This window comes from Leucoraja erinacea, chromosome 5, assembly GCF_028641065.1.
Source record: "Leucoraja erinacea ecotype New England chromosome 5, Leri_hhj_1, whole genome shotgun sequence".
NCBI classification, from domain to species: Eukaryota; Metazoa; Chordata; class Chondrichthyes; order Rajiformes; family Rajidae; genus Leucoraja; species Leucoraja erinaceus.
The window spans coordinates 89,383,088-89,411,083 of NC_073381.1; the positions used below are offsets into that span (position 1 = coordinate 89,383,088).

Genomic DNA, 27,996 nt, shown 5'->3' on the forward strand with positions numbered 1-27,996 from the left:
TTGCCCTGCAGACAGATGTTGCTCCAACCAGTGACCAGGTAGGCAGATGTTGCCCTGGAAACAGATGTTGGCCAGCAGATGTGTGTCGCCCTGCAGACATATGTTACTGTAACTAGTCACCCTATACACTCGAACTATCCTATACGTTAGGGACAATTTACAGAAGCCAATTAACCTTCAAACCTGTACATCTTTGGAGAGTGCGAGGAAACCAGAGCACCAGGAGAAACTCCACAAGGTAACTGGGAGAACATGCAAACTCTGTACAGACAGTACCTGTGGTCAAGATTGAACCTACTGTCTCTGGCATTGTAAGGCAGCAACTCTTCCGCTGCGCCACTGAGCCATCCCCTTCTGTGATCCAGATTTGTTACTGTCCCAAAATGGTCTCTGGCCCCCTTAGATTCATTGAAGATTTATTGTCTGTGTTCAAATTGCATAACTCTTCCTCATGCAACCAATTGTACCCTGGCCTCACTTGTCCATTTACAGTGTTGTGTGCTCCTCAAATTCCATCAGACTGTGGTTGTCGATCATGTTGTTATCTGCATGGGAATGCTGGAATTCCCTCCCAAAATCCCTTTGCCTCTGGACGTTGCCCCGCATTATAGACTCCACCCCGCATTACAGACGCCACCCCGCAGACAGGCGCCGCCCCGCATTACAGACGTCGTCCCGCAGACAGATGTTGCCCCGCATTACAGGCGCCGCCCCGCAGACAGATGTTGCCCCGCATTACAGGCGCCGCCCCGCAGACAGACGTTGCCCCGCATTACAGACGCCGTCCCGCAGACAGGCGCCGCCCCGCATTACAGACGCCGTCCCGCAGACAGATGTTGCCCCGCATTACAGACGCCGTCCCGCAGACAGATGTTGCCCTGCATTACAGACGCCGTCCCGCAGACAGACGTTGCCCCGCAGACAGACGTTGCCCCGCAGACAGACGTCCCGCAGACAGACGCCGTCCCGCAGACGGACGTTGCCCCGCAGACGGACGTTGCCCCGCAGACAGACGTTGCCCCGCAGACAGACGTTGCCCCACAGACGGACGTTGCCCCGCAGACGGACGTTGCCCCGCAGACAGACGTTGCCCCGCATTACAGACGCCGTCCCGCAGACAGACGTTGCCCCGCATTACAGACGCCGTCCCGCAGACAGAGATGTTGCCCCGCATTACAGACGCCGTCCCGCAGACAGACGTTGCCCCCGCATTACAGACGCCGCCCCGCAGACAGACGTTGCCCCGCATTACAGACGCCGTCCCGCAGACAGATGTTGCCCCGCATTACAGACGCCGTCCCGCAGACAGACGTTGCCCAGCAGACAGGCGCCGTCCCGCAGACAGACGTTGCCCCGCAGACAGACGTTGCCCCGCAGACAGACGTTGCCCCACAGACAGACACCCGCCCCGCAGACAGGCACCGCCTTGCAGACAGGCGTAGTGCCGCAGACAGACGTTGCCCAGCAGACAGGCGCCGTCCCGCAGACAGACGTTGCCCAGCAGACAGGCGCCGTCCCAGACAGACAGACGTTGCCCCACATTACAGATGCCGCCCCACAGCCAGGCGCCACAAACAAACGTTGCCCCGCAGACAGACGTTGCCCTGGAATACAGACGCCACCCCGCAGACAGGCGCCGTCCTGCAGACAGGCGTAGTGCCACAGACGTTGCCCTGGAATACAGACACCGTTCCGCAGCCAGACGCCGTGCCGCAGACAGACACCGTCCCGCAGACAGACGTTGCCCTGGAATACAGGCGCCGCCCAGCAGACAGCGGCGCCGTGGCCTCGGGCTCCCAGGAGCAGCGCCGGGCCCGCCCCTCTCGGTTGCCATGGCGAGGCGACGGCGCTGGGGCCAATGAGCGGCGGCGATGCTGGCGGGTGGGAGCAACGCTGGCCTGAAGATGGCGGCGCTGAGACGGCGGCGGCGGCGGCCGTGAGGGGGAGGAGCGGCAGCGGAGAGAGGGAGCGGGACAGGGACAGGTTAGAGGAACAGGGAGCGGGACAGGGAGAGCAACAGGAACAGGGAGAGCAACAGGAACAGGGGACGAGGACCAGGGAAAGCAACAAGAACAGGGACAGGGGCGAGCAGGAGGGAGCGGAGCGGGGAGAGGAGAGTGTGTCCCGGCCGGCCGGCGGCGCCATGCTGCTGTCGCTCGTGGTACACACGCACTCGCTGCGCTACTGGCTGCCCGCCGCCCTCATGCTGGGCACGGCGCCCGCCTACCTGTTGGGCTGGGCGGCGTGGCGGCTGCTGGCGCTGCTGCTGCCCCGGCGCCTCTACCACCCCGTGGACGACGGCCTCTACACCGTCTACCAGAGTGTCGTGCTCTTCTTCTTCGAGAACTACACCGGCGTGCAGGTGAGACGGCGGCCATCGCCGTTACTCTCCCCTCTTCATCCATCCCCTTCCCTTTCCCACTTCGTCCCTTTCCTCTCCCTCTCAATCATCCGCTCCCTCACCACGCCATCGGCCTGGGCCCATAACTGTCACACTAACACTACCCTCACACTTCATCGTGCTCTCAATACTCCCACACCCCCCCCCCCCCCCCCCCCGAAATCTCTCCCTCTCCCTCCGCTCCCCCCCCCCCCCCCCCCCCCCCACCCTTGATTGACTTTTCTCTTGAACAGAATTTTGTTTTAAATCTTTGCCATCTTAGTGTCAGCAATGATTGTTTAAAACAAAAGATTTGTGTTTGATATTAGCTGTTCATATTCCTTTAAGCAACAGCTGCTTATACAGTACCAGACATCCAGTTTTATCATTTACATGTAAAAACAAAGAATAGAAGATGCTGGTTTATGCCAAAGATAGACACCATGAGCTGGAATACCTCAAGCAGCATCTCTGGAGAAAAAGGATGGGTGACATTTCAGGTCAGGACCATTCTTTAGTCTGAAACGTCGCCCATCCTTTTTTGATCATTTACATGTTATGCTTAGCACTGAATTAAAAAAGTATGGTAAACATCCAACAGAGAGTTCCCATTTTGAGGGAGGACTATTAGCCAAACGCTGAGCCAAATGGGTTTAGTTCTTAGCTTTAGCCTAGCTTTGTTTACTTTTGAAATACAGCTTGGAAACAGGCGCACAAAGTCCACAATGACCAACGATCATCCGTACACTAGTTCTATCCTACACACTAGCAACAATTTACAGAAGCCAATTACCCTACTAACCTGTATGTCTTTGGAATGTGGGAAGGAACTGGAGCACCTGGAGAAAATCCACAAAGTAACAGGGAGAATGTTAATGTGTCGGAAGAACTGCAGATGCTGGTTTAAACCGAAGATCGAAACAAAAAGCTGGAGTAACTCAGTGGGACAGGCAGCATCTTTGGAGAGAAGGAATGAGTGACATTTCAGATCGAGACCCTTCGGACTAGTTAGAGAGAGGGAATGCAAACTTGAAATTAGAGAAATCAATATTCGTACCACTGGGCGGTAAGCTGCCCAAGTGAAATATGAGATGCTGTTCCTCCAATTTGCATTTAGCCTCACTCTGACAACGGAGGAGACCTAGGACAGAAAGGTCATTGTGAGAATTAAAGTGTTTAGCAACCAAGAGATCAGGTAGGTTCATGCAAACTGAGCGAAGGTCCTTTCAGGTTAGGCAGAGATTCTCTTGCACCTCCTCCAACCTCATCCACTGTATCTGTTGTTCAAGATGTGGACTCTTACACTTCGGCAAGACCAAACGTAGACTGGAAGATCGTTTCGCTGAACACCTTTGCTCAGTCCACCTAAACCTACCTGATCTCCCAGTTGCTAAACACAAATTCGCAATTCTTCTTCCCATTCCGGCAATGACCTTTCTGTCCTAGGTCTTTTTCCATTGTTAGAATGAGGCTAAATGCAAATTGGAGGAACAGCATTTCATATTTTGTTTGGGCAGCAATGGTATGAATATTGATTTCTCTAACTTCAAGTAACCCTGGCATTCCCTCTCTCTATCCCTCCCCCATCCAAGTTGCACCAGCTTCTCGTTTTCACCCAACAAACAGCTAACAATTTATTATCGTTACTTTTTTGCATATCTTTCATTCATTGTTCTTAATCACACTCCATCATTGACTATATCTCTTGTTTCCCTTTTCCCTAACTAGTCTGAGGAAGGGTCTCGACCCTAAACGATACCCGTTCCTTCTCTCTAGAGATGCTGCCTGTCACGCTGAGTTACTCCAGCTTTTTGTGTATCTTCGGTATCAAACCCGGGTCTCCTGCATTGTAAAGCTGCAACTCTACCGCAGTACCACCGTGCCGCTCTCCTGAGTTTTCACATTGGATGTTTTATTTATGTTAGTGCATCGCGTAAAAAAAAAAATCCATTCATTCTCACATATCCAGTCGTCGCATAACAATGTTGTTTAGTTTATTGTCAGGTGTGCCATTGTTCAGTGAAAGGCTTTTTTGTTGCATACTATCCAGTCAATATGAAGACTACATGATTACAATCGAACCACCCACAATCTACAGATAGAGTAGAAAGAGAATAATGTATAGTGCAAGGTAAAGTCTGATTAAGGATAGTCTGAGGTTTTCCAATGAGGTGGATGGGAGGTCAAGATCGCTTTCTAGTTGGTGATAGGATGGTTCAGTTGCCTGATGGCAGCTGGAAAGAAGCTATTCCGGAATCTGGATAGTGAATCTGAATTGTGAGAGTATTATAATGATTTGCATAACCAAAAAAAAAGTTTGTTAACACGTGCATGGAATTTTGATTTTTATTGGTGTTTCTAAAATAAAAATGTATGGAGGACTATGTGCCAATGTTTTGGTAATAAGTTTTGTTCCTAAGAGGATAATCCATATATTTTAGACGGAAAATATCAGACTGCAGATACTTTCATGGTCGCTTTAACTTCTCACTCTTCCCCTTTTGTACCTCAATTGGCACACTGCTTGTCCAATAACAAATGATCGATGAGCAGAAACAAGCTTTGGTTGTATTTTCAACATGTTTTTTCCATTTAATTTGAGAGAGAAGCAGCTATATTGCAAAGTTAGCTGAACATAAATGTTATATTCCCCTGATTCAATCTTCTTTAGACTTGAGAGATACAGTGTGGAAACAGGCCCTTCGGCCCACCGAGTCCGTTCCGACCAACGATCACCCCATGCAGTAGCACTATCCTATTTATAGAAGTCCATTAACCTACAAACCTGTATGTCTTTGGACAGTGGGAGGAAACTGGAGCACCCAGAAAAAAACCCACATGGTCACTGGGAGAACATGCAAACTCTACAGACAGCACCCTGAGTCAGGATTAAACCCGGGACTCTGGCGCTGTAAGGCAGTGACTCCACCACTGCACCATCCCCTTCTGTGATCCAGATTTGTTCATTTCCCAAATGGTCTCTGACCCCCCTTAGATTCATTCAAGGTTAATTGTCTGTGTACAATTTACATAAGTGTTATTCATCCAATTCTACCTTATCCGTTTCCACTCTTGTCCATTTACAATGTGTGCTCCTCAAATTTCATCATACTGTGGTTGTCATCCATGTTGTCATTTGTATGGGAATGCTGGAATTCCCAAAATCCCTCTGCCTCTTCACCTGGCACGTTTTACATCATTCCTTAAACCTTCTCTCTCTGAGTAAGTTTCTGGTCACAACATGAACCACTTTCAATTTATTCCTGATCTCCCTCCCATTATGTCAAATAAAAGCCAATTTCAGCTTTGTTGTTGCTGAAATATATTTCGTGCTAGTTGGTGCTATTTTTAATTCCTTTAGCTTGGGTTGAGTCTCATCTGAGTGCAAGATACTTTTTACTTTGATTTTTTTAAACCCTGGTCATGTTGAATTCTTTCCTCAACATTCTTGCTGGTAACGTTCATCAGCTTTGCCTGAGTCTCTACATTTCACGTCTTGTACTGAGTTAGTGAATTGTATCGGGTTTGTTAAACATGAGGCACATCACAAGTGAGGTTGACCTCTGGATGGCAGAAAGCAGATACAATATTGCCTGGTTTTCAGCTTGTGCACTATCCACAAGCAGTAGCTCGAATATACTCAATATGATCAATTAAGCTGCCTTTGCTGCTTGCTGACTTTTCCCCATTCAGCAATAAACTGTCCTTGACACCCACTTCTTCCTCCTACATATTGCTACTTGACCGGTTAAAGAGTCAAGAGTATTTCATTGTCATGTGCACCAAGACTGGAACAATTAAATTCTTACTTGTGACAGCTTTACAAGTTGCATTTTGTTTAATGCAACAACACAAACATTATTGTGATACAATAAGTAAAGCAATAATAATACCAGGTAACCAGATCATAATAGTGCAAAACAGAAGTTCATATTGCAACCAAAACAGTCAGTAGTAATCATTGGTGAGGTAAGGTTGTGGTTAGACTTGCGCAGTGTTCAAACGTATAATAGTTGGAAAGAAGGTGTTCTTGAACCTTAGAGGTCTTGGTTCTCAGATTCCTGAACCTTCCTGATGAGAGTAATGAGGTGAGAGCATGGCCAGGGCACTATGGGTCTTGGATGTTTGCTGTCTTTTTGAGGCAGCACCTCCTGTAGGTCCCTTCCATGGTGGGGAGGCCAGCACCTGTGACAGATCAGACACTTTCTGGCACTTTATGCAGCCCCCTCTGTTCCTGGGCATTTGAGCTACTAAACCAGGCTTTCATGCAACCAGTCAATGTGCTGGGCCTGGGACAGATCTTCAGTGATATGCATGCCCAGGACAAAGCTGCTGACTCTATCCTGTTGATAAGGACAGGTTCATGGGTCCTCGGCTTTCCCTTTCTGAAGTCAACAATCAGCTCCTTGATCTCGACATTTAAGTAAGTACAGTCTAGCTTTATTAGCTTTATTGATATGCATCCTGATGAAGTGCATTGATTTAGAATCTTAACGACTTTTTACTTGCCCATGAGGCCAAAATATTTGTTTGAGTGCTGCTTTGCATGTAAAATGGTATCAGTTGTCATCGTAAATGTTTCGTATTTATTCTTGTGCAGTATTTTAGTATGCTGAAATGAAATAGGTCGTTGTATACCTGGAATTTAGAAATGTATAACTATAAATATCAAATTGGGGGGGACAGAGGGATGGGGGAATGGGGGGGCAAGTATACCGGCTCGCAAAGTCGTCTATGGAAGTTAGCAATGGGAATGGAACTGCCAGCTCCAGCCTGGCTGAAGTTCCAGAGCCCCAGAGGGATCAAATTTGACCGGACGATTGGCGCAAAATCCTGACGAGGTCGAGATTGGCTGTCTCGCCCGACCTAGGTGCTACATTTTCAGGGGAGACTTCCAGGGGGGAGAGGGTTGTCCAGTTTGCAGGGGGGGGGGGGGGGGTGGACCACCAGTTGCCAGAAAATCGCTGAATAAATTTCTGAGATAGGGTAGAGAGTCAGAATCTTTTTTTCCCCGGAAATACCAAGCTCAGCTATGAGTTGTGATGAAAGCAGATACAACAGTGGCGTTTCGGAGGCATTTAGGTAGGTGCATGGATAAGCAGAGAATGGGAGGATATGGATCACATGCAGGCAGAGGAGATCGGTTTAATTTGGCATCATGTTTGGGACGGATATTGCGGGCCGAAGGGCCTGTTCCTGTGCTGTGGTGCTGTATGCTCTTAAGTATTTATTGTGAAATTTAGGCAAACTGCATTGTTTTGGAACTGATGCTCCAGTGATTCAGGGGAATTGAGAAGTTTGTGCCGATCACTAATAATCCTTGAGAAGGAACTACAGAGGCTGGTTTTAACCAAAGATCGCTTTTTGTGTCTATCACTAATAGTGCTGTTGCTTCCAGTCTCTATTTTGGCTTCTCCTGGATGTCGAGCCCACTCTCAGCTGCACCTAGGGCTGGCTGCTGGCCCTCACAATCCCACACCATTCATTCTATTTCTGCCGCATATTGTGGACTAATCCAGTTAGGTCCCTGGCTTGAAGCACTAAATATCAAGCTTATTTTGGGAAAAATAATTAAAATAAAACACTCCACAGATTTAGTAGCATTGTTTAAATGTTTTAACAATAATGTAAACATTTTTGTAATTTGACCAAAAGTTAAACTATCTAACTCGCTTCCTATCATTCTGCAAGACTTAGGAAGGGAAGTGATTGATTAATCCCCATGCTTTGCAGAAGAATAAATGAAAAGGCGTTCATTATGAATATGTAAAGTGTCAAGCATCCTATGATGTAGAAAGGAGACACTGAGTTGAGAATTAACATGTGACGATAGAGGCAAAATGCTGGAGTAACTCAGCTTGTCAGGGCAGCATTTCTGGGGGAAAATGGAATGGGTGACATTTTGGGTCGAACCCCTTACTGAGCTAATACAACTATGCCGGCAGCTTTTGTCTGGACATTTGCGTCGAGTGTGCAGTTGGAAACCACAGCCTTCCCTGTGAATTTTTAACATCACCTACTTTTACTGGCTATTTAACTTGCTCCAGAAATTAGTTCTGATTTGATTGTATGCGAGCTGCAACCATCCAATGTCAATCACGCTCTCAGCCAGAGTGAAAACAGTTTGAAGTGTTCATTTTGCATAACTGGTAATTGCAAGTATTAAATTATTTTTTTCTTCTCTCAATTCAGTTTGTTAAACATCTTTACATTGCATTCATTTAATTCTAATTTTCCCTTTCCTCGGTTGCTCTTTTTCTTCTTCAACAGTTAAACATATTTTTAAATATGCACTGATGTCAGTTCATAAACTCAAATGCCCCATTGCCTTCACGACACTTTCATCAACTGACATTTCCTGAAATGTAGGGATTTTTGTGTTCTGCAGTGAGAGGAAAAATCATTACTGATGGAACATGCATTGAGATGTCTTGCGTCCTCGGATTATGCTCCAGCACTTTCAATGGAGGGCACTGTGGTTTTGTTATGTTCATTTGAAATATTTTTCCTACGCAAATTACAAATTAAAAGCCATAAGCTGTCTTAAAATATGGAGGCATGCATCTGTAATTCTGATTTCTTTTAGCAGATTTACTGCCTACTGTAGAAATAACCATAATACTAGTTTTTTTTAAATGTTTGTAATGCAACAAATACAGTTTATAGTAGTTGTGATTAGTGTTGTGTAATGTCCAAGAGTCTGAGATGGGATGAACAATTCTGTCCCTCTTGAAATAAATGCAAGCATTGCGTTTGCTTTCTTTACTACCGATTTGACTTGCAGATTAACTTTTTGGGAATCCTGCACCAGCACTCCCAAGTCCCTTTGCACCTCCGATTTCTGGATTCTCTCCCCAGTTAGAAAATAGTCTATGCCTTTATTCCTACTACAGGTGCACAACCTTTTATCCGAAAGCCTTGGGACCCGACACTTGTCGGATTTCTGACATTTTCGGATTTCCGAATGGAAGATTTTTAGCGTAGATTAGGTAGGTAGCGCGGGCGGCTTGAAAAGTCTGGAGCGGCTGCCTCCTCCCCGGAGACCGGGGAATCATTGTAAATCATTGCATAAATGTTAGTCAGTTAGTTTGGAGGGATTTTATGTGGTGGTGGTGGTGGGGTGGGGGTGAAGGGGCAAACTTTAATTCTTAGTCCCCTACCTGGTCGGCGACTCCCAACATCGCGGAGCTGGGGGCTCCGTCCGGCCGTGGGCGGCACCGGTTGGAGCTCCGACCCCGGCAACTCTACCCCTGGCTGTGCGGTGCTCCAAATCCAGCGCCGCCCGCGGCCGGACGCCCGCAGTCCCAGCTCCACGAATGTTGGGAGTCGGCGGCCACAGCGCTCCGGAGCTTACCGAACGGCGACCCGGTAAGGCATTGCCCGCTCCCCGCTGGTATCCCAGCGCTGCGACGCCACCGACTCCCAACATTCGCGGAGCTGGGGCTGCGGGCGTCCGGCAGCGGGGCGCTGGATTTGGAGCGTCGCGCAGCCAGGGGTAGACTTGCCGGGGTCGGAGCTACAACCGGCGCCGCCCGCAGCCCCAGCTGGGAGTTGGCGGCCACAGCGCTGCGGAGCTTACTGCACGGCGACCCGGTAAGGCATTGACCGCTCCCCGCCTCTCCGACCAGGTAGGGGACTAAGAATTAAAGTTTACCCCTTCACCCCCCCTTCACATAAAAGCCCTCCAAACTAACTGACTAACATTTAAGCAATGATTTACAGATGTTTAAGTGTCTCCCCGGTCTCCGGGGAGGAGGCAGCCGCTACAGTAGTACAGACCTGGGTTGACCGTGGGTCGTTTCGGGTCAAGTTTGGCGCCAAACGCGAGCTTTGGTGTGCAGACGACATCCTGGAAAAAATGGCCGGTTTTCGGAGTTTTTCGGTTTCTGGAACACCGGATAAAAGGTTGTGCACCTGTACCACCAAAATCCACACTTTATTACACTATATGCTATCTGGCACTTCTCTGCCCACTCTCCCAACCTGTCCAAGTCCCTCTGCAGAGTCCCTGCTTTCTCCAAGGTAATGACAGCAAAGTCCGATCAAGGATAGTCCGAGGGTCACCAAAGAGGTAGACAGTAGTTCAGCACTGCTCTCTGGTCTATCTGTCAGCATCTATTGAGGCAAATATTAAACAGTAGATTTCCATCATTTTCAGATTGTTTTAATATTGTACTCTGGGTGAAATTTCTTGCATTGCTGATTGCCAACTTGCCCAAAGAAAAACAGAAAAAAATTCCTCCTTCAGCTACGTTAATTACATTTCAATAAGCATCAATAATCACTTAAGCTAAAGTTTTTCTTACCATTGCCAAGGTAAAAGTATTGAGTTATTTGTCTGGACAGAATGTATTGATTGTGACTGATTACATTGTTTCATTGCTCACGTTTCCCAGTAATTTGTCCCTATTGGGGAAAATGCTTAGTCAGGTCCTATAAATTTTAATTTCAGAATGCTATTTAGAACGTAGTTAGATTTCTCAAGAGGCATGGATCAATAGTGTGGCTCAGAATAGAAAGTTCATAATGGCAATAAACCATATCCAAAGTAAAACAAAGTGCTGGAATAACTTTACGGGTAAGGCAGTTTCTGTGAAGGACGTGGACCAGGGATGTTTTGCATGGGGACCCTTATTCAGACTGATTGTAGTAGGGGAAGGAAGCTGGAAAAGTGGGAATGGGACAAAGCCTAGATGCAGGCGAGGGAGATTGATTGGTAGGTAGGTGGACAAAGGGTAGAGATGAAAAGGAGACAAAAGGGTGTCAGATCAGGAGGCAAATAGGGGTGAAATGTTAAGTTGGGGGGAGGGGGAGGGAAGGAAGGGCTAACTAGTGGGAGAAATGGGTGTGCACACATTTTTAAGGAGATTAAGGAAATGGTGGGAGAGCAGGAGGAACGGGGAGAAGGCTGGCTGTTACAGAAAATTCATTGTTCATACTGTTCGGTTGTGAATTACACGTGTGGAATATGAGGTGCTGTTCCTCCAGTTTGTCCATGGCCTCACTCTAGCAATATTGGAGGCCCAGAACAGGAACGGAAGATCGGGAGATCCAGCAAGCCCTGATAGACAGGGCGAAAGGTTACCTAGTCCTCGCTTGGTCTCGCTTTTGTAAAGGGGACCACGTCAGGAGCATCCAATGCAGGTTTGAAGTGGTGCATGTGGATGTCTGTCTCAGCTGAAAGGGATGCTGGGGTTCCTGGATGGAGGTGATGGGTGCAGGGTCAGGTATTACATCTCCTGCGGTTGCAGGAGTACCCTAGGAAAGGGGCAGTTCGGTTGGAAGGGATGAGTGAAGGAAATAGTTGTGGAGGGAGTGGTCTTTATGGAAAGTGGAACGGGGTGGGGATGGAATGATATGACTGGAGGAGGGATCATGTTGAAGATGGCGGAAGTGTTGGGAAATGATAATCATATCCATTGTTTTCTTCATAAATAAGGCGAATAGTATCAGTGCACATACTTACTAAATATGTGTACAAAACATATTTGATTTAAAAAAAATATTATTTCTCTCAATGTTCTGAAGACTGATAGCTGTATTTTTCTGTGACTGACAAAGGCAGTTATTTCAAGCACTGCCCTATAGCTATTTTTGTACTTTTCTCTATTCCCTGCACACCCAGGACTGTAAGGCCAAGTACAACACCAACTCAATCTTTACATTTGCTGATGATTCCGCTGTCATCAGCCGGATCAATAACAACAATGAGATGGATGGCTGGAATGAAATGGGGAATCTTGTGTCATGGTGTCAGGACAACATCCTAGTCCTTGACATCAGCATGACGAAAGAGTCGATTGTTGACCTGCAGAAGCAAGGAGGGGGGTGAACACAACCCTGTCCTTATTAATGGAGCTACTGTTGAGGAGATGGTCAGCTTCATGTTCTGGGTATCTGTATCGCCAGCAACCAAACCTGATCCCTTCATATTAATGCGATGATCAATAAAGCACGTCAAAGCTTTTACTTTTGGGGGCACCTGAGAAGGTATGGCTTGTCCACAACAATTCCCTCGTACTTGTACAGGTGTTCTATAGAACTTTTGACAGGATGCATCCCAACCTGTTATGTTAACTGCCCTGCTCTTGACCCAATGAATTTGCAGAGTCATGAACACAGGCCATTCCATCACAGGCTTGTTACTACCTTCTTTCCAATCCTTCTCCAGAGTGTGTTGCCTCAAGAAGATGGTCTATCTACCACCCTGGCTATTTACTTTTCTCTCTCCTATCTTCCAGGATAAAATACAAGGGTTTAACAGCCCAGACATGGAGACTTATGAGCAGCTTCTTCTCTATTGCTGTCACATTTCTGAACCTATCACTTTAGTTTAAAGTTATAGCGGGGAAACGGGCATTTCGGCCCACAGAGTCCGCGCCGACCAACAATCATGCTGTGCAATAGTCAATCATACAAACTAACCCACCGAGTTCGCATCGACCAAACCCGTACACTAATTCTGTCTTGCACACTAGGGACGATTTACAAGGGGAGAAAACCCACGTGGTCACAGGGAGAAAGTGCAAACTCAGTACGGAATGCACCTGTAGTCAGGATGGAACCCAGATCTCTGGCGCTGTAAGGCAGCAACTCTCACACTGTGCCACCCACCTTCTTTCACAATGCCATCACAGAGGTACTGTCATGTACTCTTTCTTACCTCACTGGGTATTCTGTTATTGTCCTTCAATATTTTTGTGCCCAGAAACTTGAAGCTATTGAGTCTCTCTCCACCTCCACCCCGACAATGAAGAGAGATTCACGTTCACAAGTTATACGAGTAGAATTAGGCCATTTGGCCCGTCGAGTCTACTTTGCAATTCAATCATGGCTGATCTCTGCCTCCAAATCCCATTTTCCTGCCTTCTCCCCATTCATGGATCCTCAGCTTTCCCTTCCTGAAGTCAAACAATCTTCTCCTAGTCTTGCTTCTTTTGAGAGCAAGCATTGTTGTTCAGGCACTATACAATCACGATCGATCTCCCTCCCTATTCTATTTATCATCACTGCATGTGTACTGTTTGCGCTGAATTTCATGTGAACAAGGAATACTAATCCGAATCTAATGGCATAAATCTGATGTGTTCCAGATCAGGTTCCTGCCAGTCACCACATTCAGTAAATTGCCAGAGACAGCTTATCACAGGAAAGAGGTGAGAAATAGCGAGAAGAGTGTAGAGAAAAAGCAAGGTCAGCTTGTCATTGAAGGAAGCAGCCTCGATTATTGTGTCACTAACATTGAACGTTGAATGTATGCCCATTGTACAAGAATATCCTAATGTAACAGCTTGTAACGGTAGATGTGAAACTGCTCTGAAACTGAGCCTAAAAACACAACCAGTTTGCTTTGAATTTCATTACGATTCTCCAAGTTTGGATCCTAAAGTGTTCATAGATTTAATATACAGTGCATTCAGAAAGTATTCAGACCGTCACTTTTTCCACGTTTTGTTACGTTATAGCCTTATTCTAAAATGGATTAAATTCGTTTTTTGAATCATTAATCTACACACAATAGCCAATAATAAAAGTGAAAACAGGCGTTTAGAAATTTTTGCAAAGTAATTAAAAAGAAATAACTGAAATATCACATTTACATAAGTATTCATACCCTTTACTCAGTACTCTGTTGAGGCACCTTTGGCAGCGATTACAACCTCAAGTCTTCTTGGGTATGATGCCACAAGTTTGGCACACCTGTATTTGGGTAATTTCTCCCATTCTGCTCTGCAGGTCCTCTCAAGCTCTGTCAGGTTAGATGGGGAGCATCAATGCACAGCTATTTTCAGGTCCCTCCAGAGATGTTCGATCTGATTCAAGTCCAGGCTCTTGCTGGGCCACTCGAGGACATTCACAGGCTTGTCACGAAGTCACTCCTGCGTTGTCTTGGCTGTGTGCTTAGGGTCGTTGTCCTGTAGGAAGATGAACCTCCACCCCAGTCTGACGTCCAGAACGCGCTGGAGCAGGTTTTCATCAAGGATCTCTCTGTACTTTGCTCTGTTCATCTTTCCCTCGATCCTGACCAGTCTCCCAGTTCCTGCCACTGATAAAACACCCCCACAGCATGATGCTGCCACCACCATGCCTCACCGTAGGTATGGCATTGGCCAGGTGATGAGTGGTGCGTAGTTTCCTCCAGACGTGACGCTTGGCATTCAGGCTAAATAATTTAATCTTGGTTTCATCAGACCAGAGAATTTTGTTTCTCATGTCTTTTGGCAAACTCCAAGCGGGCTGCCATGTGCCTTTTACTGAGGAATGACTTCTGTCGAGCCACTCTACTCTAAGGCTTGATTGGTGGAGTGCTGCAGATATAGTTGTCCTCCTGGAATGTATTATTTATGTTTATTTGAGTTAATTTGCCAAAATTGTTAGACATTTATTTTTGGAGAAAGAAAAGTATCTACAAGATAAGCATTTTGTAAGCTTAAAAGCATTCTATGTAGTTCATTGTTTCAATATAGTCGATATCATTGGTTTGAATTAGTGAGTCTTCTGCAGAAATACAGTAGCCTGCTTTCTGAGAACAGGTGGATAGATGGCTAGCATTGGATAAATCGAGAGGGTAGCCAGAGGCATTTGGAACGACAGGGGAGTGAGGGTGGTCAGAGGCGGTTGGATATTTTACTTAAGCACGAAAAGCTAGAGTAACTCTGCGGGTTAACCAGCATCTCCAAAGTAAAGGTACAGGGTGACGTTTTGGGTCAAGACCCTTCTTCAGACACTTTCACTTGTTGCCGTCGAGGTCTCATGTTGAAGCATCTAAAGCTCCCCGTGTATTACCATTTAGATGGTGTTTTTAGTCCTTGTAAAACTTAATACAAATTAAGAGAGGAGATGTGAGAGACTGAACATCAACAAATATGAAGAAATAAGGAACTGTAGGTGCTGGTTTACAACATCAAAAATCAGCAGGGGGACAGCATCTGTGGAGAATATGCAGAGGTGACATTTCAGATTAGGACCCTTCTTCAGACTGATTTCAGTCTTCAGAAGGACCCGACCAATATGTCACCTATCCATGTTCTAGAGATATGCTTCCTGATTCGCTGTGTTACTCCAGCGCTTTCTATCAACAAGTCCGAAGCAGAAAGGCTAGAAATGAACTTCAGTTTGTTGAAAAGAAAACTACTGAATGAAACAAAGTAGAATTGGAGAGATTATTATAAAAAGTACACAGAATAACCAAATTGGTGGTGATGGGAAATATGCTCTCGGGAATAATAGCATGGTCACAATGATGTCTGATTTGTTTTACATCTGACAATGTAACTTGCTGCAAGTTGGCCTTCATGCCAATGCAGAATGTAGGAGCCAGACCAAAACAATGCACATTATGTGAGAAGGTCTGTGTGTCCTGTGGTCTGATTTCATGAGTGCTGTCTGGACAAAGGTGTATCAAAATTCATCACCCACGCCATATGCTGAACTTGGGCTCTCATGTGGGTTCCTCGTCCCATCTAATGCGATGAGACATCAAATGATCTATAATGTCCAGAGTGTCAATATGGAGGCAATACCTGGGATTTACATTGGGATATACAGTTGTATATTTTAGTTGACCTCCAGTTTCTTCTTCAGAGAGCCATCTTGTCACGAAGATTATCTCCTATGTATTTTTGGTCTTCCTTGACAACTTACTGATTTGTCTGGTGCTTTGATTTATCAAAGCAAAGTTCTGACTGACTTTTCAAGTACCTATGACTTCTAAGTTGTATTCCATGATGAAATCCTTCACTTCAGCAGAGTTGCCGTTGACTTCTATTTGTTGGAAGTGGAATCTACATTCATCCCGTGTGTTATATAAATATTATACTATGCCACTAGCTCTGGCCTTTCCCTTTAATAATCTGACAGAAATGACATGTCTTTGAGTCTTTTCTTAAATAGTGTCCCTTGTATAAGGATATTATTCTAAATTTTACTTCAGTTCTAGCAAATGTTGACCTTTTGAAGTAAGTTAAAACTAGGAAAATAGACTGTCTTAGAAATATAAGAAACTGTATAGTGTGGATAAGGTATTTCATAGTTTAAAATTATTATTTTTTAAAATATTTTGTTTGACATTAGCATTGCATTGCTACATCTGGCTGTTGGCATGCATATGACAAATCTGATGCGATTTTAGATTATTGGATGATGTGAGCACATACAGCATAGTTCGCATGTCACATGTCTTCCTACAAATCTAAGCTGACATCCTGTTTGTGCACAAAAAATGTTTTTATTCTCAAAAAATTATTAGAGCCAATTACCGGTCTCGTGCAGTACATACCAGTAACAACTTCCTGAGGATGTTTAAATAAAGCGCAAAATTACTGTCAAGCTCAAAGAAACCAAAATCGTGTTAAATTTCAAGTTTCATTCAAGAAAAGTAACCGGATGGTTGGTGCATCCGTGTCCTGGCCTCTGTAGCTTTCTCCTCCCATGTCATTAGAACTTAATTGGAGACAAGGAGATGCATATGCTAGTTTACAAAAAAAGACACTGTTGGAGTAACACAGCAGGTCTGGCAGCATCTTCAGACTGAAGAAGGGTTTCAACCTGAAATGTCACCAGAGATGCTGCCTGGCCCGCTGAGTTATTCCAGCACTTTGTGCCCTAATCAGAATTGAATTGTTATTAATTGAGTGTACAGTGTACCATGTTATAATGCTTATGATTTTCTGGTTGGAGGATGGAGTACAACTCAAGGGCCTGTCCCACTTTCACGATCTAATTCACAACCTTTTTTACTCATGGACATTTTTCATCAGGCTAGAAAAACGCCCTGACCTATTTGATGCCACGAGTACCTAAGACTAGCATCACGACCTTCCTATGACCTCATGACGACCATGCTGTGAGTATGATTCAAGGGCAAACTCGGCAGAGGTTGTGAATTAGGTTGTGAAAGTGGGACAGGCCCATAAATATTTGTTGACATCGCTGGTTTGGTAGTTTGGAATTACCAGGCCATAATGGTTCACTTAATAGTTCACTTAACTCCCCATTATTGGTAATAAGTTGGTTGTGCCAAATGTGCCCCTCCAAATACTCCTGAGACAAACATATAACTGAGCTGCTGTCGAACGAAAAGCATTAACAAGCCATTTTGCCTTGAGGCAGAGTGCTATTCACAAAGATAATGACTACATCTCTCCCTTGAGTCTGCTTGTTTTTGCTTTCCAATTGCCAGATTCTTTCACGTTTCATAATGTCCAAAATGTGTTGTTCTGATCTTGGAAAGTACCCATCAGCAGAGAATCGAGTCATTTGGAATTGAGAATTCCCAACTTGGAGTAAAGTCTTTACCTCATCAGTCAAAATGGCAAAATGCTTTATCCTGGGATTGAGCCCCCTGTTTGAAGCATAGACATACTCAAACAACACCTTGGTCGCTCAAGTAGTCACCGGAAAGTCCTAGTCATAGTCTAGCTTGAAGAGCTTTATTAAAGGGAAGGAAGGTTTCAATATTCTTGCCTGGCATAAGGCCTCTGTGCACAAAAGAAGGGAGCGGCACAGTGGCGCTGCAGTAGAGTTATTGCCTTACAGCGTCAGAGACCAGAGTTCAATCCTGACTACGGGTGCAGTCTGTACAGAGTTTGTACGTTATCCCCATGGCTGCATGAGTTTTCTCCTGGTGCTCCGGTTTCCTCCCACGCTTCATTGGCGTACAGATTTGTCGGTTAATTGCCTTTGGTAAAATTGTAAATTGTCCTTTGTCTGCAGGATCGTGTTAGTGTATGGGGTTATAGCTGGTCGGCGTGGACTTGTTGGGCCAAAGGGCCTGTTTCCATGCTGTATTTCCAGCCTAAAAAGAAGGCTTTCCTCTGCACACTACTTTCCCTTCAAAGACTAGTAGCAAAGAAAGAAGGTTGGAAAGAGGATCGTAGTCAGATCAGGAGAGGATTGTCACAGATTGAAGGATTGCAGCTGGACAGATGATATAGGTTGGACAAGTCATTGGATAAATTATATGGTTGGTGAGGCTCATCAGGAGGCAGTGATAGCAGGTTGTGTTTGAACAATTGTTTTTGTGGTGGGAATGGCAGTGAGTATAGGATCTCGATGAGGCCATATAGTTATGGAAAGCCGTAGTGTATATTTGAAAATGTGCATTTGTTTTTTGGAACTAATTCTGACCGTCCTAGAATGAACAACTTTGGGATGCTTGTTCGTGCTGTTGGAAAATGGATTTGATTGGCAGTCAAGTTCTTTGGAATGGCGTGTGTGCGTGGGGAGCGAAAAAATGCCATGTTCTTTAGGTTGTTGTTGCTTTAGGCAGGCCAATATGTTACTGTCAGTAAACAGAATTGCACATGCCTCATTTTATTCATGAGGGCATTAAGCATAATCCTGCTTTTGGGAACATTGCAGTCAGATAAGTGTTTAGTCTTAAAGCTCTGGAAGCATTGTAAAATCAAAGTTCTTAACACATCATCCAACTGCAAAATGCTGCCATCACACTCAATTGTGTTGAACATTTTTGGAAATTAATTAAAATTCAAAGGCGTGTGACACAACTGCAAAACTTGATTGACATTTCATGGATAATGTCCCTAATCTTATTTAAAAGCTGCCTTTGAACTTGCTTGTGGCGGGAGTGTGTAGAATTATGTTGCAAGGCTTTGATAAATAATGAAAAAATGCTGGAATTACTCAGCAGGTTAGGCAACATCGGCAAAGAAACCAAGCAATGTTTTGGGTTAATGTAGATGCAAGGAACTGCAAATGCGGGTTTACAAACAAAAACAAAAGTGCTGGAGTAACTCAGAGGGTCAGGCAGCGCCTTTGGAAGACATGGACAGGTGACATCTATCTGAACCGTCCCGAAACATCACCTATTCCTTATCTCCGGAGATGTTGTCTGACCCGCTGAGTTACACCAGCATTTTGTATCTATCTTAGGATAGGTGACGTTGTAGGTTGGGACCTTCTTCATACTAATTGCAGTGGGCAGAGCAAGCTGGAAAAGGGATGGTAGGAGTGAACCAAGAAGGTGTGGAGTATGTGGTCTTCACAGTGTGGAAAGGGGTGGGTTGGCAAGATGTGACTGGTGATGGGATCACATTGATGGTGGTGGAATTGTCGGAGAATTATGTATTGGATGCGGATGCTGGTGCGTGAATGGTAAGGACCAGTGGAACTCTATCCTTGTTCTGTTTGGGAGGAGGGGAGATCGAGTGTAGAATTGCAGGAAACGGGAGACGGGTTTCCATACATACTCCATACATTATAGGAGCAGAATTAGGCCATTCGGCCCATCAACTTTACTCTGCCATTCAATCATGGCTGATCTATCTCTCCCTTTCAACCCCATTCTCTTGCCTCCTCCCCATGACACCTGACACCTGTCGTAATCGAGAATCTATCTAGCTCTGCTGTAAAAATATCCATTGACTTGGCCTCCACAGCCTTCTGTGGCAATGAATTCCACAGATTCACCACCCTCTGACTAAAGAAATTCCTCTACATCTCCTTAGAGGAACATCCTTTTATTGTGAGGCTATGACCTCTGGTCCTAGACTCTCCCACTAGTGGAAACATCATTACGACATCCACTGTAATGCAAAGGGGAAAGCAATGGGACAATTTTTTTTTTAAACAATCTGACAATGGATCTAGATTGTATGATGGAGAAATAAATTTTCTGGTGTGCCATGCTTGTATGATATTTAAGTTGCACCATAAATTTGCAGAGTTGGATTATTTAACATAGATATTGGTAATGTCACGACTTCTCAATGCAAGGTAGTAATTCCATGCAAATGGTGGACTGAGTGTATAATGAATATTATCTCATTTAATGACCTTTGGACAATTTTTAAATGCTGAATACATTGGAATTTACTGGGATGTCAAACTGTATTTCTTCCGCCAATGAATATTCATGCTTTCCACATCTTATCTTTTTTGCAGGTGGTTATATATGGAACCCTGCCAAGCAAAAAGGAGAATGTGATTTATTTGTCTAACCATCAATGCACAGGTGTGTGAATTTGCCAATTGTTAAGACTTTAAAATGTGTGTCCTGGTTCTTAAATTATATTTATTCTCGAGTATGTAGAATACTCTTTCAGGCTTCAGCATAATTTACCACGTTAAATGTTCTTTTATTCTTCCCTTATTTTGCAGTATGCCTAGTTTTTGATCGATAGTATGTTAGTAAGTATATAAATTATTTAAAGTTCTTTGGCCGTCTGGGATAACCAAAGTCTTCTGTTGCGGAAAACAATACAGTTTAGTTTAGAGATACAGGCCCTTTGGCACACCGAGTCTACGCCAACCAGCGATCCCCATACACTATATTCCACACACGGTCAGGACAAGAAGGGTCTCAACCCAAGACATTACTTATTCATTTTCTCCAGAGATGCTGTCTGACCTGCTGAGTACTCCAGATTTTGTGTTTATCCAGGGACAATTTACAAACCCGTATGGGTTTGGAATGTGGGAGGAAACTGGTGATCCCAGAGCAAATTCACGCTGACCATGGGGAAAACGTGCAAACTGTACAGACAAAGCACCTGTAGTCAGGATTGAACCCAGGTCTCTGTAAGGCAGCAACTCTACTGCTGCGCCAAGGTGCTGACCCGTACTCTTTACGGCTTCAGCATAATTTACCATGTTAAATGTTCTTTTATAGTTCACTCTTCTTATTTTGCATTGTACCTAGTTTTTGATTCGTATCATGTCAGTAAGTATTTAAATAATTTAAAGTTCTTTGAATGTCGAGGAGATCCAAGTCAAGTCAAGAGAGTTTATTGTCATGTGTCCCAGATAGGACAATGGAATTCTTGCTTGCAAAAATTCCAAAGCCTTCTGGTGAAGGGAACAAAGCAGTTGTACAGTGTGTGCCTGAAATTGTAGCATATCCTTTGTTTTGAACATAGAGAGCAGAGGGAAATTGTGTTAAAGCTAAGAAAGATGCTCACATTGGTAAGAAATGGCTTTTAGGACACAGAGGCAAGTAGTTTTGATTCACTTTTGGGAGCCTATGATGAAAGACACAGCTGTCAATCAGTGAAGTGAATAAAATGAGCAGTGTTCAAGAGGCCAAAAATGGAAAGAAAAATAGAAATGTCAGCAATTGCACGGCCAAAGTGAAGCTCGTGATGCCTTGGAGGCATTCGGAAATAGATTTCAGGGTTTCAAAATTAGGGTATTGGTTTATTTCATTAGGCCTGGATGATGGATGAAAGGGAAGGTGTGTGTTCAGGAATAGTTGGAAGAGTTTATAAAAAGGAGTAAGTATAAATGTAGGATAGAAGAAGGGAAGTCGCCCAGGAAATGGTGCAGTGGTCAAATGTATGAAAGGTGAGGGTTTTAATATGAAGTGAACTGCAACTGCAGTGGAATTGGGAAATGTAAACAAGGTTAAGCGATGGTGATGGAACAAGGAGCGCAACTGATGGCAGGTAAGACTGGTTTGGCTTCGAACAGCTATTAGGGAGATGGTGAAGACGGAGGTTTGTGTTTACCAGATATTTTGTTAAAGGAAGTATCTGCCTACGTGGTATTGGTCTTGAGATAGCGTAATATTAAGAAAAGCGGTAATGTTGAGCTCTATATTGCTGTTTCTGGGGGGGGGTGGGGGTGACATTTTTGGATATATGGTATATCGAAGACCACTAGAAAGTGATGAGCAAAACCCATCTCAATAGACTTGACCTGTTTGCTACTTCCACTGTTTTTTAAACATATTTACATTGTGATGGAATTCTTTGTAAAATTCAATATTTATTTTTAGTGAATATCATTAACTATTAAATAATGGATACTGGACAGTCTATTTACAGTAAATGGAAATTAAGCAAAGCACCCAGAGTAGGTTTTTATATAAAGGGAACAAAACCATTTAACGATTGTATGGAGCTAGGTGCAGGAGAGATGAGCTGGCACTGCTGACAAGCCAGATCATGGATCTTCATTGTACTCCCAACTTATGGGGACTTGAGTGCCTGAGCAAAAAAAGAGATTGGGCAGGCTGGGACTTTATTCCTTGGAACGCTTGAGGATGAGGGGTGCTCTTGTAGAGAATAGATAAGAGTAGATGTACAAAGTATTTTACCCAGAACAAGGGAATCAAGAACCAGAGGACAAAGGTTTGTGAGAGGGGAAGGTTTAATATGAACTTTTTCACACAGATGGTGGTGGGTAAATGGAACAAGCTGCCAGATGGGGAGTTTGAGGCAGGAACTATAACAACATATAAAAGACATTTGGACACGTACATATAGAGGAAAGGTTTAGAGGGATCAAGGCCAAATGCAAGCAGGTGGGACTGGTATGGATGGGGCATGTTGGTTCGCATGCGCAGGTTGGGCTGAAGGGCCTTGTTCCATGCTGTAAGGCTGACCCCGCAAACTGATGTATTCTCTTCACATTTATATGACAGGTTTAACAACCATGACTTCCTATAAATGGTTAATCCAAATAATGCTGAATATGTTTGCTTTCTTACTTGGTTTAATTAAATTTTGCAAGTAGTAAATCACGAGAGTTTTTTTCGTGCGTATATGAAAAAGCTGGAATTTTTCCAAGCAATGATTCTGCTAAATGGCATGACTAAATGTTGTGTCGGTTCCATCTTAAAATTAAATGCAATACATTTATTTCCAAATTCCAGGGTTGTTGAGGTCCTATAAATATAGTTATAGCCTTTCATTGGAAATATTGCAGACTGCTTTGTTATGTGTTGAGTAGATTCAAAAGGGACGAGAATCCTTGTGGATATTTTTTTCCTGAGCTACCTTATTTAATTCAAAGGTAAAAATGATTTTGTTTGCAGCTGTGTGTATTAATGAACATAATTGATTAGGAATTTCTGTCAACAATATATTTTTCTTCCCATTCAGTTGACTGGATCATTGCTGACATGCTAGCCATCCGACAAAGAGCACTTGGTCATGTGCGGTATGTCCTAAAGGATGGACTGAAGTGGCTTCCGTTGTATGGATGGTACTTTTCGCAGGTACGGTGCCACCTCTTGAATTCAGTGAATTCCAGTAACAGAATAACCAGTGAAGGGAGGTGGGCACTGGATAACCCCAGTTTTTGTTGTCCCAGTGTTCAACTGAGTAAAGGCATTTTAGATTCTCATATTGCATTGGGATAGGGGCTCTTAGTTAATCATTTAGCTTGTATTTGTTAACATGGAGATAGTTATTGTTGAATATGAAGTTAGTTATTGTCCTATAGCTTAAGTATATGTCAGTAGTTTAGGTACTACTTTGGCATTGGGCTTTGATTTCCTGGTTGAGCGCTTATCCAGGAGTTATAGCACAAGTACTTTGTGTTTTATCAGTAATTCTGGGTTTGGAAGTTAAGTTTAGCTTATCGTCACGTGTACCGAGGTATAGTGAAAAGCCTTTTTGTGACAGAATTACTGCCAACAATAATTTAGCAGTTACGTAGTTGACTAAAGATCCAGAACCATGTGTTTTAAAAATAGGGAATGACAGATTCAAATCGCAACCTAACGTGAGATATTTAAATAGAGTTGATTGAACAATCTTAAAGAACAAAAGTAAAAACCAGTATACATGCTTTCTAGTCAGTGAAAATAATATGCATGATTACAATCAAGCTGTCCACAGCATACAGGCACAGGATAAAATAAATAACATTTAGGGCAAGACAAAGTCCATTAAAGTCCAATTTAAGATAGTTTATGGGTCTCCAATGAGGTAAATGGTCGGTCAGGATTGCTCTCAAGTTGTTGGTAGGATGATTCATTTGCCTGATAACCACTGGGAAGAAACTATCTCTGAATCTGGAGGTATGCATTTTCACACTTCTGTACCTCTTGCCTTATAGGAGAGGGAAGAAGAGGGAATGTCCAGGGTGAGACTGGTCCTTGATTATGCTGGTGGCCATGCCGAGGCATCATGAAGGGTTATGCCATCAGTTTATTTGCCCTTGCTCATTTTGCGACGAGAAATTAATCGTGTATTGTCTTTCCAATGACTGGTTAGCACACAACAAAAGCTTTTCACTGTACCTCGGTACACGTGTAAACAAACTAAACTAAATTTAGAATAAAATCTTGTGACATCAGCTTCAGTGTCGACCACATTCTTTGACGCAAAAGTAGAAAATATTATTAAAATGATTAGGTCAGGTAGCTGATAATTATTTTGCTTTTCCTATTTGCACCTTCCATAATTCGCAAATGCATTTACCAGCCTCTCACTTTTTAATCACTGTATGTTAGTCACATCTGCCTTCTCGCCCATATTTATTCTCTCCACCTCTTTCTCTGCATCTTAAATATTTTGTCTGTCTTCCCAGTTCTGATGAAAAGTTGATCTGAAATGTTAATTGTTTCTTTGCTGTCAGACTGGCTAAAAATATCTAGTATTTTCTGTTTGTTTTAGATGTGCAGCATTTAAAGTGTTTTGCTTCTGTTATTTAAAATGGCAATGTTATTTAAAATGGCAATCAATTGTCACATTATTAAATTGCTGGCAACGTTTTCATAGATTAGAATCACAGAATTACTGCCAACAAATTTAGCAGTTATGTAGTTGACTAAAGATCCAGAACCATGTGTTTTATAAATAAGGAATGACCGATTCAAATCGCAACCTAAAGTGGGGAATTTAAATAGAGTTGATTGAACAATCTTAAAATACAAAAGTAAAAAGCAGTATACATAAACATTACATTATTCTAATTGTCATAAAAGCCCATTTGGTTCATTTGTATCCGGTGAGAGAGGAAATATGCCCATGTCTCTTGGATCTAACACATATGATAAGGCCACAGCAGTATGGTTGACTCTTGCTGTCCTCTGAAACAGCTGGCAAAGCAACTTATTCCAATAATTAAGGTGCTTGATAAATACTGACCGTGTCAATGATTCACACATCCTGTGGAAAAAAATCTCCATAAACGTTTATAATTACAAAACTCTTGTCAGCTCGTTGGCTGTTGGTCACTGTGGCGGCGATTGGCCTATCATCTGTCGTGCAAGCCTGATTTCTGTCTTGTTCTCTATAAGACGTAGGAGCTGAAATAGGCCATTTGGCCCATAAAGTCTGCTCCGCCATTCTATCATGGCTGATTTTTTTTTTCCCTTTGAACTACATTCTCCCTGTAACCTTTGACACCCTATAATCAAGAACCTATCAATCTCTGCTTTAAAAAACCCAATCACTTGGCTTTCACAGTCATCTGTGGCAATGAATTGCGCAGATACACCACCCCCTGAATAAATAAATTAATCATCCTTTTCAATCTAAAGTTACACCCTTTTATTCTAAGGCTGCACCTTAGAATAGAGAGGCCGTCGGGTCCTAGACTCTCCCACTATTGAAAACATCCTCTACACATCTACCACCTAGGCCTTTCATCTTTCTCAAGTTTTATTTGCACTGGATTGATTTTGCTTTCAAAAGGGTATCTCACAAATTGGTGGCTGGCGGATCAGCGAGACTGTCCAAGATGCAGAGACAGTGCTGCAACTCGTAGAGGAAAGAAGACACTATACACGAGACTGAGTTAGCAGCGCATATTTTGGAGCACTTCCACTTAAATTTCACTGAGGGATTACTATCATGGACAGTTTATTTGACAATACTACCGCATTAAGCCAGTGACTGTGTGGTTGTCCAGGTCACTCTTTCGCAGAATTAAGATAAAGTTACAAGGTGTAAGGTGGCCATTGGGAGCCTGTGCTAGTTCTGTGCCTGTGTAAACCAGCCGTGCTCACAAATCACCTCTCCAGCATTCCTGAACTCTTCGTTTTATTTTCCTGTTAACTCGGTTAATCAGATCTATTGCATGCTGTGATTGAAACTACTTCCACTAAATTCCAGATCTGAACCCTTTCCTGCAATTAAAAATATTTTTTTCTGGTGTCACTTTTGCTGCTATTTTTCATCTGCCAAATTTTTCGCTATCATTGGACCCTTCATGATTTTAAATAAGAGTCTGAGTCGCTTCTAGTGGATTCACTTCTGTACCAGTCTTTCTGCTTATCTAAAGTGCCTCATCCCTGAAAGCAGGGATAAGTCCCTTTCCATGAACACTATAGGGTCTTTGCAGTTTATGCATTCTCGCAGTCTGAAGTCCACGTTTGTATCTTGGAGGTCATCGAGGTGATGTGCAATAGAATAAACACATAAATGGTCTGGTCTTGTGGAGGAAGGAGCTGGTTCATACTGAAGATATGCACAAAATGCTGGAGTAACTCAACGAGTCAGGCAGCATCTCTGGAGAAAAGGAATAGGTGATGTTTCGGGTCGGAACCCTTCTTTGGACAGGAACTAAAGGGTCTAATGGTCTGGTCTTGTTTTTTCTAATGGCATTTGGTTTCAACCGTGATCTTATCTATTGAATGGTTTTCTAGTTGTTTATTCTGGCACAAAGGATGAACCTTTTATTGTGAGATCCTGTCAGAAATAACCTTCATGGTGGTAAAGGCAAAATGATTAAGATATTTCTGTAATACCAGAATGTTTTGGAACAAATTATACGTACATACTGTAAAAATGGGTGCCAATCTCAATATTTGAGTTGCAATAGCTTTTTGGGAAGAGTGCTCTAGAATATTGTGAAGAAGTTCTTATCAATCTTGAGCAGCCAGTTCCCCTTTCCATCTCGGCACACACCCCACCTTTCCCCCACTCCCACTGCCGTGTAACCCTCTGTTCCGTCCATTCACAGCTGTCGCACACAGGGTCCACCATTGTTCTTGCTGGTCCACCTCGTTCATGGTCCCGCCTCGCTCCCAGCTGCGCGCGCGCTTCCCATCGATGGTGGTGGCTCTGGAACGAGTTTGGAATTCACGGTGGGCGAGCCGGGCCTACCGACGGGTCCTCCATCATCAGCAAGCGATCCTCAGCTCTCTGACCTCAGTCTGCGGCGAGCTGATCCTCTGTCGTTGGTGCGTGGCGAGTGGGTCCTCTGCAGCTGTGAACCAGGCCTGTTTGCTGGGACACAGGCGATAGGGCAGGGTTGGGGTAGTTGTGGTGGCAGTTCACTCTGTCCATTGTTTGCTCAGGCTTTTCGGTGATCCACCAGAGAGACTCCATGCTTTGCACCAATTCTGAACGTTCCTACTCCATTTTGCAGCAAGTTTCAAGGAGCTTGTAAAGACAGTACTATTGTATTTGCAGGCAACCTAACAACTCTGAATGAATTGGAGATGAAGAGTGACCATGGAATTGGATTGCTCTTAGATCTATCGGCATCTGTGTGAAAAGAAATGCAGGATAACTGGTAAGAATGGCCAAGAATGATCAACTGCAAACATAAAGCCAAGATCCAACAAAAGGCCTAGGACCCAGAAAACAGATGGAAAGAACACACGAGGCCCAGCAACTTGCAAATAATAGTGATATTCTTCACCATTGGCAGGACTTTCTACTGCCCAAAGATGGAAGTTCCTATTCGGTAGATAGTTAACAACTGTGCTCGTGAGACAAATAGCAAAGATCTGTGCAAAATGTCCCCAAAAGGTTTTTAGTTCTGATAACATTCTCATGAATTCACAGTGTATCTCATTCCTCTGCCACTGGTCTTGTTCGATTTGTGTGTGGTGGCGTTTCCGATACTGAACCCAATTCCTTGTCTTGTGCTGGCCTATGTAGGTTTTTTCCAAACTTGACCTTAGCTGCAGTCTG

The 27,996-nt window shown here is 43.9% G+C and overlaps 1 protein-coding gene and 1 long non-coding RNA gene across 5 annotated transcripts in view; one reads left to right on the forward strand and one right to left on the reverse strand.

Annotated features, from left to right (window-relative positions):
* The window catches only part of LOC129697530 (uncharacterized), a 42,342-nt gene extending 39,977 nt beyond the window's left edge, over positions 1–2,365 (reverse strand). Inside the window, exon 1 of the long non-coding RNA XR_008723539.1 lies at positions 2,228–2,365. This is a non-coding gene — a long non-coding RNA (uncharacterized LOC129697530). The remainder of the gene's footprint in view (positions 1–2,227) is intronic.
* agpat5 (1-acylglycerol-3-phosphate O-acyltransferase 5 (lysophosphatidic acid acyltransferase, epsilon)) overlaps positions 1–27,996 on the forward strand; it is a 170,485-nt gene that overhangs the window by 49,251 nt on the left and 93,238 nt on the right. The window contains exons 1-4 of one of the 4 annotated variants that reach the window (XM_055636184.1): positions 1,910–2,362; positions 13,474–13,536; positions 20,285–20,354; positions 23,224–23,339. In XM_055636184.1, the coding sequence (XP_055492159.1) occupies positions 2,144–2,362; positions 13,474–13,536; positions 20,285–20,354; positions 23,224–23,339 (468 nt within the window). In that variant the 5' untranslated portion in view covers positions 1,910–2,143. Of the gene's footprint in view, positions 1–1,909; positions 2,363–13,473; positions 13,537–20,284; positions 20,355–23,223; positions 23,340–27,996 lie in introns of those variants that run through there. The other 3 variants (XM_055636180.1, XM_055636182.1, XM_055636181.1) reach the window with 3 other exon arrangements.